The sequence below is a fragment of the Girardinichthys multiradiatus genome, chromosome 17 (assembly GCF_021462225.1).
Source record: "Girardinichthys multiradiatus isolate DD_20200921_A chromosome 17, DD_fGirMul_XY1, whole genome shotgun sequence".
NCBI lineage: Eukaryota > Metazoa > Chordata > Actinopteri > Cyprinodontiformes > Goodeidae > Girardinichthys > Girardinichthys multiradiatus.
Window position 1 is genome coordinate 4,269,717 of NC_061809.1, and position 21,131 is coordinate 4,290,847.

The 21,131-nt window shown below is 38.1% G+C and overlaps 1 protein-coding gene across 6 annotated transcripts in view; it reads right to left on the minus strand.

Annotated features, from left to right (window-relative positions):
• Positions 1-13,770, minus strand: part of sbf1 (SET binding factor 1) — an 86,347-nt gene extending 72,577 nt beyond the window's left edge. For 5 of the 6 annotated variants that reach the window (XM_047390435.1, XM_047390433.1, XM_047390432.1 and 2 more), the window contains exon 1: positions 13,549-13,770. In XM_047390435.1, the coding sequence (XP_047246391.1) occupies positions 13,549-13,603 (55 nt within the window). In that variant the 5' untranslated portion in view covers positions 13,604-13,770. The remainder of the gene's footprint in view (positions 1-13,548) is intronic. The other variant, XM_047390436.1, reaches the window with a different exon arrangement.
• Between the last annotated feature and the right edge of the window lie 7,361 nt (positions 13,771-21,131).

Below are 21,131 nucleotides of genomic sequence, written 5' to 3' on the forward strand. Positions count from 1 at the left end.
CCTAGAACCTTAATGACCCGAGGGCCGCCCTTCAAGAAGAGTTGTATTCCATGCATTAGCAGACAAGTCGACTTGTGAACAGCATGAGACATCGATGTCAAGATGAAATTGATGATCAAGGGCGCTCAACATGTTATTGAGACACTGGCATTATCTGTTGTGATTTACCCACTATTGTTGTTGGCTTTTGTTTTAATAAATTGTTTGAGATGAGGAAATCACCATCACACGCTTCTACTTAAATTCCCTACTTTCATGATATATCACTGTAAAGTGAACTTTTACATTTTCCATGAATGTCGCCCAAAAGCCAAACATCCATAACTTTTTGTAAGTTGCGTGTGTGTTAGATCTCAATTGGAAAAAAGGTAATGCTGTACTTCCGTACTGACATAGAATGGATAATGTGTTAGAAACAAAAGGATGCCACATCATTTGATGAAAATGAACTTTATCAACCCACAGAACGCTTAACCCGGGGTCACGGTGAAATGTAAACTGAAAAACTGAGGCAGGCAAGTCAAGATTGCAAAAATGTCATTGAAGCAACTCAAAGTACTCAGTACTTTGTAAGGACCCCACATGGTTCTATGCATGCTACCAACACCGGGGCATGCTCTTTATGAGATGACTGATGTTGACCTAGGGTATTTCCTCCCAGATCCTGAGCAGGGCATCACTTAGATCCTGGAGAGTCAGAGGTATAAACTGGTGGCATCGAATGGACCTAAACATGATATCCCAGAGATGTTCTATTGGATTTAGGAACCCAGGACCCAATGCACTTCATTTCTTTCCCATACCTAATGGCAGTCAGGGTGCCATCGTTTATCCTGAACAGGTCTATGCGTCCCTCCATAGATATGCCTCCCCAGACCAACACTGACAGACCACCAAACCGTTCATGCTGAACAAGATTGCAGTCAGCATAAGGTTAAAAGCAGCTTCTCCAGACCCTTTCACTTCGGTGACATGAGCTCAGTGTAACCCTGCTCTCATCCATGAAACGTACAGCATGCCAGAGCAGAACCTGTCAATTCTGGTGATCTCTGGCAAATGCCAGTCGAGCTCCACGGTGCTGAGAATTGAGCACGGGCCTGCCTACTGGAGAACGTCGGGCAACCCTCATGAAGTCTGTTTCTAACGGTTTGGTCAAAGACATTCAGGCCACTAGCCCAATGAAGATCACTTTGTAGATAACAGATAAATGTAAAAAATTTTTTTATAGGTGTTCTTTTTAATAACTGTTAAATTATGCCAAGTCTATATTGATTAATGCAAGCAATTGTTATATTGCTGCTATTAAAAGAAATCTTAAAAATATTGTTTCCCGTAAGTGTTTGTGTCGTTTATACATCTACAAATAAAAAGCTATCCATGGTCACCTTCTCAAAAATAATGACACTAAACTAGAAATAAGCAGAAAAACAACAGTTCTACTAGAAAGGAAAAAGCTTTTAGTTAAAATGAAATAAAAGGGAAGGGTATTCGTCTTAAAAGTTGTGGGTTTCATTCCAGTTTCCTCCTGTGATGCCCTGGACAAGGCACTTACATCCAAGTTGCCTACTGATCTGCTCATCAGTGTATATATGTATGAACATTTGTGTTTCTACAACAAACTTGTAGATTTTGACCACAGGAACATTTACAATAAGGACTAAACATTACTATTAATAACTACTATCAACAGCAAACTTAAAAAATGTGGGATAAAGTTTGAACATTTGTCCTCCTCCATCGCCAAAATTAAATTCTGATCTAAAACTAAAAGCTAAAAATGTCAATAAAAACAGGGACTAATTAAAAAAGCACAAACAAATAAAAGTATTTCTTGCTACCTGAGTAACCAACCCAAAACAGGAAATGTATCATAAAACCAATACATATGCGCCTGCACATGAAACCAGTTGCAGGCTACAGCTACACATGAGACAAAGGAAGGAACCATTTATGGCACACTTTCTACTTTACTGAAACAAAATCAAGATGACACCGCTTTATTAATCCTGTAACAGTTACTTATTGCTTCTGATGTAAACATTTATGGGTTCCACAGAAAAAGCAGAATGGGAAGTGACTGAAAAAGCAAAAATAAATACTATTAAAAGATAAAAATGTCAAGAATCTGCTGATGTTGGACTTGTAAAAAAATGTTGGAGCCTTTATTTCTCATTAAATATAATTTTTTTAATTGACAGATTTAAAATGTAGTCAATCAGTTATTAAAAATGTTAGCAGCCATAGTACGCCATTGAGTATCACTCATCTTAACAACAAGCCAATGAGATCATCAAAAGTTGTCCCGATGTGCTGGACTCACCCATCAGGATCTAAATGATTGCTCCCTTTGAGGTCGAACATGCTGAGTGTGAACCCACTGACTAAGCCTTTGTCCTGAGAGAACAGCCAAATTCCACGATCACTATCAAAGCTCAGTAAGACTGCATTCTTCTATCCGCTGCTTTTGTAATCTTTAAAATCACGAGTAACCAAGCGTCTCTCTGCATTTAAACTGCCAGCAAGCAATGAATGTTTTTGTGGCATTTATACCATAATGGTTCATTACCTACAAATACAAAAACCAAATCCTTTTTTTTTAAATGTCCTTGCATTTAAAAAAAAAAGAAGACATTTTTCAAGCAGCTTTAATTCTAAAGCCTTCTGCCACCCCTGCAGTGCAGGATAAATTTGCATACAGCATTTTGCAAAACTACTGAGACTCTTGAAATTTTTCACTTTCAGTCACATAACAACCACAGACACAAACACAAGGCAGTTGTTGAAATGTGAAGGAGGAGGAAAGGGATACATGGTTTTCAACATTATTTACATATAAAAATTAATCAGAGAAACAGCCACCAGGTCCATGGTAACTCTGGAGGAGCTGCAGAGATCCGCAGTTCAGGCGGATCTATTGACAGGACAACTATTAGTCATGCACTCCAAAAATATGGCCTTAATGAAACAGTTTAAAGATTTTTGAATTGTTGAAAGAAAGCAATAAGATGTTCAGTTAGCAGTTCGCCCCAAGCCATGTAGAGTACAAAGGAAAGATGTGGAAGAAGGTGCTCTCCTCAGAGGATAACACAATTGAACTCTCTGTCCAACATCCACAACACTAGTTAAGGGGGGAACACACACTGGGCAATCCCGGAAGAAAACCTAGAATTTATGTTCACAGACACTATCAAATCTGATATACTTCAATGATATCTGATATTCTGCAAAGAATATTTTGCAAACATATTTGCAAAACTATGAAACCCTTTGTATTGGTCAATCACATAAAATCACAAAACAAACACTGGGATTGTGGGTAATTGACAAAATGCAATATTGCAAAGCTGTGCAGCAACCAAAATGAACTGTAGCAATACAAAAGAGCTGCCTAAAATGCATTGGATTACAATAAAAGTAAGTAGCATCGAGCAGGAAGAGAGTATGCAGACACAGATGGTTATGGCACAGTCATAAATGTGCAAGGCACACACCCTAAAACTAAAGCTGCATGATTAAAACTGCCAATTGTTTTAGACATCTGTTTTTGCTTCTTTAAATAAGAAGGGTTTTTGTGTAAATCCAAAAAATCTAATGTGGACGAGTTTTCTTTTTCGACCAAATGAAGGATGCAAACAGCCCCATCCGCACACAATACAGCCCCAGGTACCAATAACACAAGCCCATTGAAGAAAAGGACAAATAGCAACATTTAATCTGTAGTCTGAATGTGTGAGCTAAATGAAGGTTACCGAGGTAAATAAGAAAATACTGTGTGTGAGAAGCTGCCAGCAATGCCCAAGCAGGCAGACCATCTGAGAACAGCTCATGCCAGCCGACTTGCACAAATACAGACATCTGTGTGCCACAACCACGGCTGTGACCCAGCATCACTCTGTGCCCCCATGAAAGCTTCATTGTGAGGATTATTTCTGGAAGGCCTGAATAGCTGCAACCCTGTTCTGAAGAGGAGGAGGAAGTGGCCGACCATAGGCAGCAGCACACACACTACTACACACACACCCCAATGTCTAGGCTTGCCTTCAGTCTGGGAGGTTTCTGGGTTTGCTGTATATTTATGTATAACTTCCCATGATTTGATCTTTTAGAAGAAAATAATATTCTTTAATACAATAGGACTTACTTCCTCAGGACAGACGTCTGCATAAAAAATCTAAATAAAGCAACAAGAACAAAACCAGAGACACCAAGTGACTGGCAACATTCTGGAAACAATGTCCGTATATACATATATATATATATATATATATATATATATATATATATATATATATATATATATATACACACAGGTCCTTCTCAAAATATTAGCATATTGTGATAAAGTTCATTATTTTCCATAATATCATGATGGAAATTTAACATTCATATATTTTAGATTCATTGCACACTAACTGAAATATTCCAGGTCTTTTATTGTCTTAATACGGATGATTGTGGCATACAGCTCATGAAAACCCAAAATTCCTATCTCACAAAATTAGCATATTTCATCCGACCAATAAAAGAAAAGTGTTTTTAATACAAAAAACGTCAACCTTCAAATAATCATGTACAGTTATGCACTCAATACTTGGTCGGGAATCCTTTTGCAGAAATGACTGCTTCAATGCGGCGTGGCATGGAGGCAATCAGCCTGTGGCACTGCTGAGGTCTTATGGAGGCCCAGGATGCTTCGATAGCGGCCTTTAGCTCATCCAGAGTGTTGGGTCTTGAGTCTCTCAACGTTCTCTTCACAATATCCCACAGATTCTCTATGGGGTTCAGGTCAGGAGAGTTGGCAGGCCAATTGAGCACAGTGATACCATGGTCAGTAAACCATTTACCAGTGGTTTTGGCACTGTGAGCAGGTGCCAGGTCGTGCTGAAAAATGAAATCTTCATCTCCATAAAGCTTTTCAGCAGATGGAAGCATGAAGTGCTCCAAAATCTCCTGATAGCTAGCTGCATTGACCCTGTGCAATGAATCTAAAATATATGAATGTTAAATTTTCATCATGATATTATGGAAAATAATGAACTTTATCACAATATGCTAATATTTTGAGAAGGACCTGTATATATATATAATAAAATACTAAAAAGAATGTTTTCTATAAATTAAAGCTGCTGGCTGGCGGAGCTTGAAAACAATCATCCTGCATTCTGTTTAGAGTCCAAACTGCAATGACCAACATTCTAACAGTGCAGTACACAGATGGAGGTGTGGTCCGTTTGTGTCGTTCACTGTTGTTGAACAGATTGCTTCACACAGATACACTTTGCTTTCCTGGTTTCCAGACAAGCACAAGGGGACAATCTGGATTCTCACTTTAAACTTAAGTTTCCCTTGAGTCCTCTTCCCAGCATCCTGTTTCGGCTTCAGATCATAAATCCTATTGGCTGCTGGATGCTCAACAAAAGAGGAATAGCTGTCAAAACACAGAGGCATGCTGTAGAGTTTCTCAAGAGCCTCTTAGATGGACAACACCCAGGCAACTTTGGACTCTCCTCCACCCACAGGGGGCAATGGTGGTCCCAAGATCCACTGCTAGCATACATTTGTACCCTCTGGCCACAGGTTAGCAACTTTTAGCAGGCATAAGTGGCGACTGTGGCTCAGTAGGAAGAGTAGTTGTCTTGCAATCAGAAGGTTGTGGGTTCGATTCCAGCTTTCTCCTGCCATATGTCGATGTGCCCCTGGGCAAGGCACTTAACCTCAAGTTGCCTACCGATCTGCGTATCGGTGTATGAATGTGTGAGCGTTTGGGTGAATGTGTTTGGGTGAATGTGGCTCTAGTGTAAAGCGCTTTGAGCGGTCTGTATGACTGGAAATCGCTATATATGTTCAGTCCATTTACCATTTATAAACAGGTTACTGGTTTTAGTGTATACCAAAGTTTTCAACAAAACTACTAATATTTTCATGCATATTGTTCATATATTTTAAAGTGTTGATTATGAGATATAAGTAAAAGCACTGGAGCGACCAGAGTTTCCTACAGCTGTCTGGATCAGAGCACTGCCCCTTCTATATGCGTTGCAGCACACATCTGTCAGCTACTACTGTAAACTTGGACATTTTCAGTTACTTTAAAAGGTGACTGCTCTAAACATTTGCTTAATTATGTTTTATATCAAAATAACAAATACAAACAGAAGCAAAAAAGTAATTTTGTTCTTATGTAATACAACAAATCTAGAATCTTCTATCATTTCTGGTCGATGAAGGCACCAACCAACAGGGCGTACTATGATGCAGTTTTCTGAGTCTAATAAAAATCTGAATTAGTTTAGTGACATATGCTTTCAGTCACGAATGATCAAAAGACAATAATATTGTCCTATCATTTTCTGTTGGATTCAAAAGTTCTATCTCTATCAAAGAAACTGCAACCATGTTTATCAACTTTTAGTCAGTTCGGTTTTTAATTCAGTTTATTTATACTGCATCTGTTCACAACAAATAGTCTTAAGGCAATTTACAAAACAAAAAAAGGAAAAGAAAGTCGGTTCAATCATACAGAGATATTCAGAGTCAATTGCATACATTCCAATTCGATCCCAGTTTTAAAACAATGCAGTCAAGTTCAGTTTATTCAGATTGGTAAGAAGGTTTTTTCATCTAAGGAAATCCAGCAGATAGCATCAAGTCCCTGACTTGCAGCAATCCCTCATGCTGAGCATGCATGGAGAGACAACAGGAAGGAAAACACCCCTTTTAGCCAGGAAAACCCTAACAGGTTTCCCTGTATTACAACTATAATAATCAATATTCTTCTTTATTATAGCAACAGTGGAAATAAATTACTGCTTTTCTGTTTAAAATCAGAAAAAAAATGTGTCTTTTGAAACTGTGGTATAGATTATTATATCATGTGAGCATTTTATACGGTTCACTGCCTAACTGTTAGCCAAACAAAAATATGCCAGTTATCAACCATTTTGGGAAATTGACCCAAATGGTTCCTGTTGGTAAATGTGCAGCAGATGAGCCGCAATGACGTCCACTCTGAAAACCTGTCAGTGCCTACACTTGTAAAACATTCCACTGAATGACAATTAGCAACCACAGTCACACACAAGTACAGAGAATACAATGACTGGGAGAGAATGGATGAAATATTTAGACACAAACGGAAACTCAACTGTACAGACAAATTCCTTGTATTCTTAGGATCAAGGACAGCTCCTGCTTGAGGAATTGCAAAAGATTTACTTAAAGTCTTTTTCTCAACACTATGAACCTTTTTCACTATTCTGTGTGTTTCTGAACTAATAAGATATCAACCCTAGTTAAACAGTTAGTGCACTAGTTTTGAAGAAAAATGAACAACTGTCTGACAGGGAAAAGGAAGTAGCTGAAAACTCACCTGCAAATGTAGTGTAGTGGGAAGAAGAGCAAGGCTGTACACATACTGTAGCAGCACTATGGCTTTCTATGAAAACGTAGGACTATCACAGTGATTTTTTCCCCGAGACAGACAAGGAGCCATTAACGCTGTTGTCTGGACACAAGGGGGTCTATGAGCGGAAAGATTTGGTACGTCCAGCTGACTGAGCAGCTGAATGAGCTACCAGTGCCAGGCAACCCAGATTGGTAGGTTGTCATTTGTGTCATCTGGTGTTTAGTAGGAAACTTTATTTTCTCTGGTGTCTTTATGTTTTGAGACCACACTATTAGTTCTTTGTTGTTTCCTATAGTCGCACTCAATGAATCCACTGTCAACCAATTTGATTATTTTTCCTGCAAATGCAGCTCTGTATCACTCCTGTTGTCCCTGTACACAATGACTAAATATTTACACCTGTAAGTATACTTCGCTGCTTATTAACAGTGCCTTGGGAAAGTATTTGGCCCCCTTGAACTTTTCAACCTCTTGCCACATTTCAGGCTTCAAACATAAAGATATAAAACTCAATATTTTTGTGAAGTATCAACAAGTGGCACACAATCGTGAAGTGGAATGAAATTTATTGGATGTGTCAAACTTTTTTAACAAATAAAAAACTGAAAAGTGGGGCGTGCAATATTATTCGGCCCCTTTACTTTCAGTGCAGCAAACTCACTCCACGAGTTCAGTGAGGATCTCTGAATGATCCAATGTTGTCCCAAATGACTGATGATGATAAATAGAATCCACCTGTGTGTAATCAAGTCTTTGTATAAATGCACCTGCTCTGTGATAGTCTCAGGGTTCTGTTCAAAGCGCAGAGAGCATCATGAAGACCAAGGAACACACCAGCCAGGTCTGAGATACTGTGGTGGAGAAGTTTAAAGTTGGATTTGGATACAAAAGATTTCCCAAGCTTTAAACATCCCAAGGAGCACTGTGCAAGCAATCATATTGAAATGGAAGGAGTATTAGACCACTGCAAATCTACCAAGACCCGGCCGTCCTTCTAAACGTTCATCTCAAACAAGGAGAAGACTGATCACAGATGCAGCCAAGAGGCCCATGATCACTCTGGATGAACTGCAGAGATCTACAGCTGAGGTGGGAGAGTCTGTCCATAGGACAACAATCAGTCGTACACTGCACAAATCTGGCCTTTATGGAAGAGTGGCAAGAAGAAAGCCATTTCTCCAAGATATCCATAAAAAGTCTTGTTTAAAGTTTGCCAAAAGCCACCTGGGAGACACACCAAACATGTGGAAGAAGGTGCTCTGGTTAGATGAAACCAAAATCCAACTGTTTGGCCACAATGCAAAACGATATGTTTGGCATAAAAGCAACACATCTCATCACCCTGAACACACCATCCCCACTGTCAAACATGGTGGTGGCAGCATCATGGTTTGGGCCTGCTTTTCGTCAGCAGGGACAGGGAAGATGGTCAAAATTGATGGGAAGATGGATGGGGCCAAATACAGGACCATTCTGGAAGAAAACCTGTTGGAGTCTGCAAGAGACCTGAGACTGGGATGGAGATTTATCCTCCAACAAGACAATGATCCAAAACATAAAGCCACATCTACAATGGAATGGTTCACAAATAAACGTATCCAGGTGTTGGAATGGCCAAGTCAAAGTTCAGACCTGAATCCAATCGAGAATCTGTGGAAAGAGCTGAAGACTGCTGTTCACGAACGCTCTCCATCCAACCTCACTGAGCTTGAGCTGTTTTGCAAGGAAGAGTGGGCAAGAATTTCAGTCTCTTGATGTACAAAACTGATAGAGACAAACCCCAAGCGACTTGCAGCTGTAATTGCAGCAAAGGGTGGCGCTACAAAGTATGAACGCAAGGGTGCCGAATAATATTGCACGCCCCAATTTTCAGTTTTTTATTTGTTAAAAATGTTAGACACATCCAGTAAATTTCATTCCACTTCACGATTGTGTCCCACTTGTTGATTCTTCACAAAAAATTAGAATTTTATATCTTTATGTTTGAAGCCTGAAATGTGGCAAGAGGTTGACCAGTTCAAGGGGGCCGAGTACTTTTGTGTGGGTGATTTCTGGGCTAAAACTGGACTCCACAATGGAAATGGTGGGTTTTGGCATATTCACGACTAAACAAACAAGGAAACCAGAATACAAAGTTTTATGAGGATGGCGATGGAAAAATCTCGAACCTTTCCTTACATCTTGCTGTGCTAGCAACAGAGGTTTTATCCTCATGCAGCATTACTTTTCATATATGATAAGGATGAGCATTTTGGCCATTCATCTCACAATGCAATTTAAAAGTATTTTTGACATGCTTATCTTTCTCCAAACTAAGACTGTACAGTTAAGTACTTGCTGATTCATTGAAAGTCTTATTGTCAACATGAACAGGACTGCACAATATTAGAAAATCATGAGAAAGCAATATTATTGTTGAATATTAGGTTAAGGAATGGGTACCTTTGACATTTGAACCGGTACCTGGGAATCGGTATCAGTACTCAACGGTACCAGTTTTTGGTACCTGTGTGCATGTTTATATGGTAATAAATGTTAATTTGCTTAATAATAAAATCTCAAAATTTTTCAATCCAACATATTTATTTCTCAACATATAAACTTGAATGTATCAAAACAACATCCATCTGTTAGTACTGTAACTTCCCAGTTGTTTCAAAAATTTCTTCTCTTCATTGAGTTAAGAAAGTTATGTGTTATCTTTTGCCTTGAACATTGCATCTAATTTTTTTCCACACAAAATGAATTGTAATGTTTGTGTCCTTCTTTAAGACCCTGGTCAATATTTTGGGAGCATGTTCCACAATTAAAATACTACCATCTTGATCTTCCATTTGTTTTAGAAATCTGTATGAAAATTACACATTATAAGCCATAAACAAACATAAGCAGCACATCATATTATACATGCCCCAATTCAGAATTTCTGGCTCAGGAACCAATCCTGGTACCTACATATAAGCATCGACAGATACAAATATATACTGATCAAGGCTGTTTCTGTTGTGTTTGGTCCTGGTGTTCTTGAGGCAAACATGAATTAACCACACATTCACTGTCAGCAATACTGATACAATTTGTGCTCAAGCCTTCATTTGTATTTGTATCTAAAGGAGTGATAATTACATAATAGGCCTCAGAGTGATTCTGTTATGGACATATTCACATCCTTGTCAGCTGCAGAGATGATACATCTGAGGACAAACCGCTGGGCTAACGAATGACAGGAAAACGATCCTCAGTATTTAATGGTTGTTTCAAAAAAACTCAATTCTGTGGTTGTTTCTACATGCTAAAAAAGCCTCTATGCTCCAAGGCAGAGTGAAATTGAAAGTAAAAAAGAAAAAGCTTCGCCTTTTTTTTTTTTATCTGCTAAAGTTTCATTTTCTTGTTCCTCCTCTGCAGAGCTTTGGATTCTATCATCATTTATTATTACTATAATAATCTAATATGATGTGTATTGCTCGACATCTTTGCATAAAAACACATTTTCAACACTAAGATACCGCCGAAGAAGGTGATGGTGAGAAAAAGAGAGAGGACTCTGCATGAGGCAGCCTGTGGTCTAGCAGCAGGCTTCTACTACAAGCTCCACCCATATGTTTAAACTTTATATACTGTGGCAAAAAACACAGCAAATGATATGTAGGAATCATATGTTTATACCCACATTATGAGAATACTTTTTAGATTTGAAGTGTGCAACATAAACAAGTGATTTGTTTTTCACTAAATACGAACAATAAAAACAGTTTTACAAAACTAGTGTTTGAAAAGTACACTTAAGAAAAAATGGCTATTTCAGCTGTTTGTATTTGTATTGCTGACATCACAAGAGGCACAAGAACTGAGCTGATCCATTGGCATTACTAAACACTACAGTGGATGAGGCATTTATGCCAGATTTTGACATAGATTCAAGTTCCTTTCAAGTCTGCCTGGTCTGATCCTCTCTACAAACTCCATCCATGTGTTTTACTTCAGGTTACAGGATATTAAGAAAAATCTACAATATATGACAATGTTGATAATGGTCATGGGAATGATGTGAAATGCAACAAATCCAACAATTAATAGTGTTCATGTCATTCTGCGTTGGGTTCATTGCGAACGAGCACAACGTGTAGTTTCTTAATGGTTTACCACCTTGCTTCGCCTTCTAAAACATTAATGCGGCATTAAACCACAAGCATCACCAAATAGATTACTACTAGCACAGACAGCCTGAATGCATGGTACTTCAATAATTAGCTAATATTTATTTAGCCCAAACAGTCCTTTATATTGATTTTGCTTACAGTGACATTGCAATAACAATTGTAATATATTGTACAGCCCTATTTTAATTTTCCTGAAATCTATGCAGTGTTCTCAAAAACAAGTAAACACATAATCTCACAAAAATAATTAAAAACAGGTGAATAAGGTGGAGAACAAAAGCAAAAAAGATACAAATGGGCAAATCTTTAAAAAACTTTACACCTTATGTGATGTCAGTAGAGGCACATAGGCGCTTGTGTTTGGGTTGGTAGATTTTATTTTGGTTAAAAAATGTTTTAGAACAAAATAGCAAACAAATGAAAACAATTGGCCATGACGTGTTACACAGGTGACAAACTTTACCTAAAGTGAGCATAGAAAAGTTTGATCAGTAGTTTTTAATTTCTAAAGTAAAATCAGCCAAAACATAACCTGGAGCAACACAGAAACATGACTGGAATCGGTGGATAGGGCATTAGCCTCAACCCAATATCAGATCCAAGAATGATTTCTATATTAGGTCTGATACTGACAGTGGATTGGATCGGTCTGATCTCTACATGATACAAAACGTTGGATCAATGGAAATCAGAAAAATTTCTCTGCAACTAGAGATGTACCACAAAAAATGCTCTGATCTAGAAACCTAATGAGTGCAGTAACTATAAACACCGAGGCAACAGCAGCACGATGCCAACAATCATCGTCAACCATAAGTGCTTGTGTTTTACAGGCTCTGAGAGCTGTTATCGATTAAAGCCACTGGGGCTTTTAATGCGTGTTTCCAAGATGCCTTTAACAGGCTTGCACTACCTTGCATTGCCTTCAAGCAGTGTAGAACAGGAAGGAACGTTTCTGCAGTGCTTGCAGTGTCCACCTTACTACATCCTGTGTTCAGCCCTTCTGTAACTAAAAGATGCAATATGTCAACTCATGCAACAAGAAAAGGGATGTTGGCTGCTCTTGCATCACTAAAAGCCGGTCCCTCTGCCTGTTTTTAGCCACAGGGGCCATGTCATGTTACAATCTGCCACTTAATAAATCATAAGACAAACTCCACTCCAATGAAAAGTTACAAGTTGCATTCTTTAATGGGATGGGCAAGTTGAATATTTCATGATTAAACAGTTAATTATGCTGCTGAGATCTAGGCCAAGGCTAAGACTGAATGAAGGGAGGGGGGCTCAGATAACGGTCCAAGCCCCGTCCCAACAACGCTAGCTCTGGGGCGGGAGGGGGATGGGGGTGGGGGGGGGGAGCAAGCCATCTAGGTTAATCCACACAAAACACATACAAAAAAAAAAACAATAGGCAACGACGAGAAGAAGTATCGATTTCTGTTTGAGTTTTCATGCTGGGGCTGACTCCAAAAACCGAAACCTTAAAACAGCTTTATTTGTCTTTTTTTCTGAAAGTTCTGTGGTAGTTACTAAGTGTCCAAAGAGATGCTTGCAAAGAGAAACAGCGGGTGAAATGATCAATAAATCCGATTCAAGTTATATTCAACTCTACAGCTAGCCAGGTTGTTGTTAGCTCTTAGCAAATTAAGTTAGCTCAAGTTTACTTTAAAAAAAGAATGGATGTTTTATTAATGCTAACCAGTGTTTCAACGCAAAGACTTCTAACAGGCCTGTGATTTTAGTGTGTTCTCCCGTCAGAAATGCGTGTCAACATCTGACAGTGTCGCATTCAAGTACGCTAATCCCCCTGAGGCCTCCGAGTCCCCGGCCTCAATTTGACGGCTTAGGCTACTGACAGCGTCTAATATTAGTGAGCTGTAAATGGCGTACAGGCCGGTCCCCGCCTCCTTGCCCGCCTCCTGTTTACTCACAGCTAATAATACGGAGTTAAGGCTAACAGGGCTGGCAAACTGGAGCACCCACCTCGGTTGTCGAGGTCGTAACCAACCACAACAAAGTAGTCCGCGAGCCTGGCCATGTTCAGAGCTCAGGACGACAGGCCGTTCTCGCTGAATCCTCTTGTCTCTGCGCCGTCAATAGTCCATTTACGTGCTGCCGGCGATAGAAACATCATGGGAGACAGTAGCATCCTTCCAGCTGCACTCCGCCGCCATACTGTCAAGTTGCCTTGCCCTGACAGCGACAACAGTGCGCCTGCGCACTGAGGGACTAGCAGGGAGGGGCTGCTCGGCAAGAATGTCCCATGTGGGGGAACCGACTCAATTAAGAGACCAAAAGTCTGACCAAAGCCTATGATTAAACCAGTTCAGCTTCAACTAGGCCAGCAATGCAGATGTGAGGGGTAATGTGGGCTTTCAGGACCTCTAAAGAAAGAGAACACACAAACGATAAGGCACCACAAGTTTTTTTGAATAGCACAATTCACAAGGTAATTCAAAGTCTTCTAAAGAAAAATAAAAGAACAGAGTTATAGACAAAGTGAAAACACAAAAAACTCTTAAACGGAGCCTTCTGCACACCTTAGGTTTTCCAGGAGTTGGTTCCAGAGCTGAGGATCATTGAAACTAAATGCTGCCGCCTCTTGTATGGCTCTTGTTATGGGGACACTGAGTGAACAAGTCTCTGACGATCTGAGGGGTCAAATGTGACCAGGAACTTTGAAATGGATTTAGGCCCAAGACCCTTCAGTGTCTTATATTTGATAAACAAGTTTTAAAAATCAATCCTTTTACAAACATGGAGCCAGTGTGAGGATTGAAGGACTGGTGTGATATGATCCAACTTCCTGGTATTGGTCAGGAGCGTCCGCATTGTAGATAAGATGCCATGTCCTGATTGATTTTTTATAGAGTCTGGTAAAAACACTATAACAATACTCTAACCTACTTAAAAAATAGCAATGCACTGTTTTTTTCTCTGCCCTGTTTTATTAGCCAGATTGCCAACTTGAATCTAATAGAGAATCTGTGGGGGGAGCTAAAGATTAGGGTGATGGCAAGGAGGCGTTCCAACATCAAAGACAGGGAGCCATTCCCAAAGATAAATTGTCAAAATACCAGAGGAAACATGCAAACATTTTGGTCAGCAATTATAACGGTCTGATTTCTGGAATGCAGATAAAGATTTGTCAGTGGATTATTTGACATGGCATTTTTAAATTAAATGTAAATAAAAAAATATCTTTTTTTTTTTCAAAATTTGTTCACTCTTCACATTCTTTTCTATTTTGAGAGACTTCTGTCTCAATTCCTTCAGAGTAAAAATAAGCCTTTATATAGCCAGGCAGATCCTATTGAGATAGACCATCTCTTCCTCCAGGACGTCCTGGTTGAGATAGTAGTATAAACATGAACTAAGACAATTTTAAGTGGAAAAATTGTTAGAAAAGTTAAAAGAAGAAATTGAAACCATAAGTATTAAAATAAATTAATAATTAATAGAGACAATAGAAATTTTAATAGTTTAATTTTTCAACAAAACCTAACAAATAGCATCACCAATAGAAGGTATTTCCTTCAGAGCAGTTTTAAGAAATCGACTGCAAATATGAAGAGAGGGAAGTGTATAAAGATTGGTGATATTTTGAAGCTAATTTCAATGCAAAAAGTGTGACCTATTTCTAGTAAGCTAATTCTATCATAAAAACTAGTTTGGTACAGAAGGATGTATTACACAACAAAGCTTATGCAATAAACACCAACATGTGCATTTTCTCATTTGATTTAAAGAGATATATACTAAAAATGGCTGCATTGTGCAATAGTGAGTTTAAAAGTCTGACGAAGGCAAAGCATGCACAAACTCATATTCAGTAAATTAGAATATTATTGAAAAGTTAATTTATTTCAGTAACTCAACTGACTAAGTGAAACACATTATATAGATTCATTACACATAGACTGATGTTTTCAAGCATTTTTTTCTGTTAATTATGATGATTTTCTGCTTACAGCTAATTAATAACACAACATTTAATATTAGAATATTACATCAGACTAATTAAAAAACATTTTAATGCAAAAATGTGAAAGGCTTGTTTAATACCTGCTTAACAGTTGGTATTTTCAAAACGTACTTTTATTCTGACAAACAAGCCTGTTAATCATATTACTATAGTCCATAGTTTAAACTTGTTTTGCTTACAAGGGGAAAGCACTTTTTAAAATAAATTTTAAAAAACTACTGTTCAGGTCTTAGCTTTTAGAAAAATAATCAATGTGAGCATTAAAAGTTAATTTGTCATTTATCACATTTTTAAGTGTGTACATGTAAATGTCCTAAAATGTCCTAAAAAATACAAAATACAATAGGGGCTAAAATAGATCCTTATGGAAAACCCTTAGATATTTTATGTAAAGCTAATGTATTGTTTTCTACAGTAATGCACTTCTGTCAGATAAATGTTTTCTAAGCCAGTTCAGGGCCAATTTACTGAGTCATATACAGCACAGTCAAGTCTTTTCAACATACGATTATGATCTACAAATTGAAATACTCAATTTCAAATTTATTAATAACATTGAACAGTGGTGTTTATTGTCAAAGGAGTCGATATTATTTGCAACTGGCATTCCTGCTCTCATTGTACAATGCTCCCAAAGAATATTGCCATCTGAAAGAATTGCTCAGTAAAAGATTCAAAACGTTTAGACAGCAACGATAGTCTGCAATTTAACATTTAAGACAAAGGAGTCAGCCGTTAACAGTAACATTATCTGTCTACAATGCATCCTGGACTGTCATATATTACAACTTAATGTTGTGTTTGGGAGGTAAAATATAAACAATTAATCAATTAGGAGTTTTTTCTGAGGTTTTAGGTTGTTTTGGAAGCACTATTTTACAATAAAAGAAGTTGTGATTATCCAAGCCTCTTTGGTCAAACCCTGACTCTCTTTAATGACCTTTAGCAACAATGTTTTTAAAATATCAGAAAATGAGCTTGCTGAGGAACAGGTCAAATTATGTTTTGTAAGGGTTTTTTTTATGGCAGAATACTGGAGTTGCAGTCATGGATGTGGAGATAACATTTGAGCGGGATGAGAGGAAGGCCTCGTGCCTCATATCCGTGTGGCCTGTCCTTGGCTGTCAGCTTTGTCATAACCTCAGGAGATATCCAGCCCTTCCTGCACTTTGACTTTTGATCCAAAGTACATACACACCTAAACTCTCTGGTTGTAAGCAACCCTAGGTTGAATGGGAAGTTTTTCATTTAGTGTTTTTTTCCAGTGGAAACATCCATGCTGTCTTTTTTGTCACATTTATCTATGATTAAACGACCACTATTAGATTAACCGAGCTTCTGACAACCAAAGCTGTGCTAACAGGAGATAACATCCACTACAACCTGTTTTTACATGACAGTGATAGTGCAGTAATTGGAGCTTCTCAGCCTGCACAGAATGTGGCAAGCTACTGTTAGTAGAGTAAACACCAAAAAACCCTAATTCATCATAAGATTTTACCAATGACACATAGATAAAGGCATCACAGTAAAATGTGTGTGTAGCCGGCTTTTTTGAATGATAATTGTACATAGTAGTGTATAAAAAAGGATATCCTTTGCTAAATCTTCCGTTTTATGATACTGTTCTGATTTCAAAAATTTTAAAAAAGTTAAAATAAAATCAGGCTTCAGTCCAATAAGATTTTTAGGCATTTGTTTGTGCACACCTCGGTTCAAGTCCCAAAACTGGATTTTATTCCAGTTGAGGTCTGGACTTTGACCAGGCTATTGCATCATTTTTTATAGTATAATTTTTCTGCCATTCTGTTCTGGCGTTGGTGCTTTATTGGGATCATGGCCTGTTGATCACCCAGTCTGGAAAGCGCACCAGCTCTCAGACAGATGGCCTCACTTTTAACTCTTAAATACATTGGTATACAAAGGAGTTCATGTCTGACCTAATGGCTGCAGGGAGTCCAGGTCTTTCTGTTATAAAGCAAGTCTAAATCATCAGCCCTCCACTGCCATGCTTGCACGTTTTCGAAGCACTTTATATGCTAAATAAAATTGCAGCTGTACCAAACATCAAAGATCATTCATCTTTTTTATTACACGGTTTTTTGAATTTTGGAGTGTAAAATTTCAGTTTAAAACATGCATAAAGGTTTTGTTCTATTTTTTAGAGATAAAAACCGCCTTCACTACTTTCTCTAGGATTTTAAAGGGATGGTGTCAGCGAAGGGCTCCTAATTAGATGACACGATTGACTCATCAACAGCAAAGAATTAAGGCACAATATTGCTTCAGCTTTCACCTCTTGAGCATACAGTTGTGTGTTAACGCTATGCCAAAGTGAAAATATATCAGCTATGGCCTTAGAGAACCAATTGTTTTGCTCCCCATCAATCCTCACTTCTATGATACAAAAAGAAAAAAGATTACTATAAAGTGGAAATTATTTAAGCTATAATTCTTCTGCTTACTTGGCAAATTCTTCACGCTGTCAAACTTTGCAATACTCAGAGAAACTGTGGAAGAAATTTTATTAGAGCACCATCATAGTCTCGGCAGCCCTCATTAAATAATAAAGTTCATGACAATACAGTTAGAAAAGCACTGAGCAAGTGTGTATTGTCGGAAATGGTTCAGAGGACAGCCACTTGTTTCTAAAAAGAGTTTGGCACAACAGATTTACAAACTTCCATCTAATACTTCAAGACGACAAACCAGACTTTCAAAAAATACATTTTTGCAAGAGAGAAAACAATTGTGGGGATAGTTGGTCATAACCCCCAGCGAAAAAACAAAACTACCAAAATCTAACGCAGTAAACCAGCAGAAACACATCATAGTAGCTGTCAAGCACGATGACAATGACCCCAAACGTAGCAGCAAACCTTCACCAGAGTGTCTAAAATGGAAAAGAGTTAATGGTTTGCAATAGCCCAGCTAGGCCTGATCACACTCTTACTGAAATGTTGTAAGAACTGTGCATTTTCTTATACTTGAATAACCGATGCACTGATGTAAAAGAATGCGCTAAAATCCCTCCATAATATCTTAAATGTTTATACAAAGAATAATCCCCTGACATTTTTATATTGAGCTTTTATTAACACTATACAATTGCATCTTATTACAGTTTTTATTATGTAAAAAAACAACACGATGAAATGCAACATGTCTTGTTCACATAATGTTGTATGTAAGTTTCATGTCACGGAGCTGAGCGCAGGTTTGTGTTGTGTGTACAGTTCCTCTCTCACCTCTTCCTGCAGGGTGCGACAGGCAGGTGCAATCACACAGCTGAGGATCATCAGGGCAAATCAAGGAAGAGTTCTTGGGCAGCAGGAACCCTGAAGGCCTCCGTCAGACAATACAGAAACAGTAGGTCATTTTAAATATCTGGGCATGTGGTTAGACCAAAAGGGAACATGAAAAATGTATATAGAAAAGATGGAATCAAAATGCAAGAAAATCATAAACCTGATGAGAGCTGTAGTGGGGACAGACTGGAGAGCAAATAAACAATCATTGATGTATATTTATAGGGCTTTAATGAGATCAACACCAGATCATGGGTGCTATGAATATAGAGCAACAGCTAAAACACATTTATTGAAAACAGAATGTTATTATTAAAGCAATGAGGATTTGTGCAGATGCAGTAAGATCAACAACAACGAATATATATAGGTCGAGTTGGGAGAAATGCCTTCAGACCTGAGAAGAGACAAACTCATGCTTACATAATGGTGCCATTTACATGGTTGTGGGGATGAAAACCCTGCAAGGATTGTTATTCTGGAGTGTTGGAAATACAATTCTTTTAAAGGTAATGGTTTTGGCCGGGTAATAAAGGCTAAATCAGAGGAACAGAGAATAAATGGTTTAACTCCCCTAAACCTATTAGTAATATCCCCATCTGGTTGTTTTCAGAAACTGAAATAGATTTAAATATGATGAAACTAAAGAAAGAGTGGGCAGAGAGTAGGAAATGATATCTGGCAAATCAGCACATCAGAAGCAAATATTACAGTTATTTAGACATCCATACAGACGGGTTCGAAGATGAAGCAGATAAGGTAGGAATAGGAATATACATACAATAATGAATGTAAGTATTGGTAAAAGATTACCTGATCAGGTGCATATGGCAGAGATGATGGCAAATATTGTAGGATTCCATTGGGTTGAAGAAGTAAAACCAGACAGACTGATGTGTTGTGATGCTTATTTAGCAGCTCTTTACAGTATTCAAATTATAAAATCTAACAGAAGAGTTTTAATGCTAGAAATCCACCAACGTTTATTTAGATTACAGAGGCTTTAAATAGATATAAGATTTTGTTGGGCACCTGCCCATGTAGGTATAAAAGGGAACGAGGGAGCAGACAAAATAGCTAAAAGATCAATCAGAATGAACAATATTATATATATACCTACTGACAAAGGAGAATCTAAGGTAATAATCATGACAGGACAGGTGGGACATGGAGGGGGTAAAGGAAACACAGAAAGTTCTTATGCAATATCTGAAAAACGTAGGGATATATAGGATTTAGTTAGTTTCAGATAGATTTATTTATTTATTTTGTAATTATTTCCTTTTTTTCTAATGATATAAAGTAATCCCATCAAACATAATTCACTCTACATACTCCAATATAGTTGTTGGCGGTATGCACCTTAAAGTCATGGTTGCAATCTGCCATAAAACTAAAATAATAATAAGAAGGATGAGCCAGATTGTTAACACACCTGAGTGGTAATCAGACCAGCAGACTAGCTCTGTTTCTCTTGTTTTCCTGACCGTATCTCTTACCTGAGTTTTTGTGCTCCTCTCGCCCAGAATGGATTTACCTTAAAGACTCAGACCTGGATTTTGCCCCGCTTCTGGTACATGTCCGAGTTTGTGTTTGGATGGAAGTACTTCACTGTGCTTACCTGACCAAGAGCCTCCTTTCTCAAGGGTCGTGTCTCATGCTACCTTATGTAAAACATGTGCAATATCTCTCACCATACATGTGCTGATGACACACAACGTTATATGAGTCAGTGTATCTGTTATAATAATGTCTGGATGGGTTAGAATTCCTTCCAGCCTAAAGCAGATAATACAGAAGTTATTGTTTTTGGTCTCAAAAATGGAACGATAAAGATCAGCGCTCAACTAGACTCGAAGGGGCTAAAGACCAAAGACCAATCAAGAAACCTTGGCATCATTTAGTAGTCAGACCTACATTTTAACAACTACATAAAGTATGTTGGTATATTCACTTACTATCATGTAAAAAACATTGCTAGAATAAGGGGCTTTCTATCAGAACAGGACAGAGAAAAAGTTGTGCATGCTTTTGTTTTGAATTCCTTAGGTTATCATAATAATCATTAAAATGGTGTCTCCGTAACAAACCAATCGGGCAGCTTTAATTCATCCAAAATGCTGCTCCATGGTCCAGGCCAACACCAGGAAAATAGATCATATTACACACGTTCATAAATACAAACTCTAGACAACAGTACATTAATCTAAGCACTATATACATAGAAGGAAGATGTAAATGAGGTGAATAAGTATTTGCTGTATTACATGAGG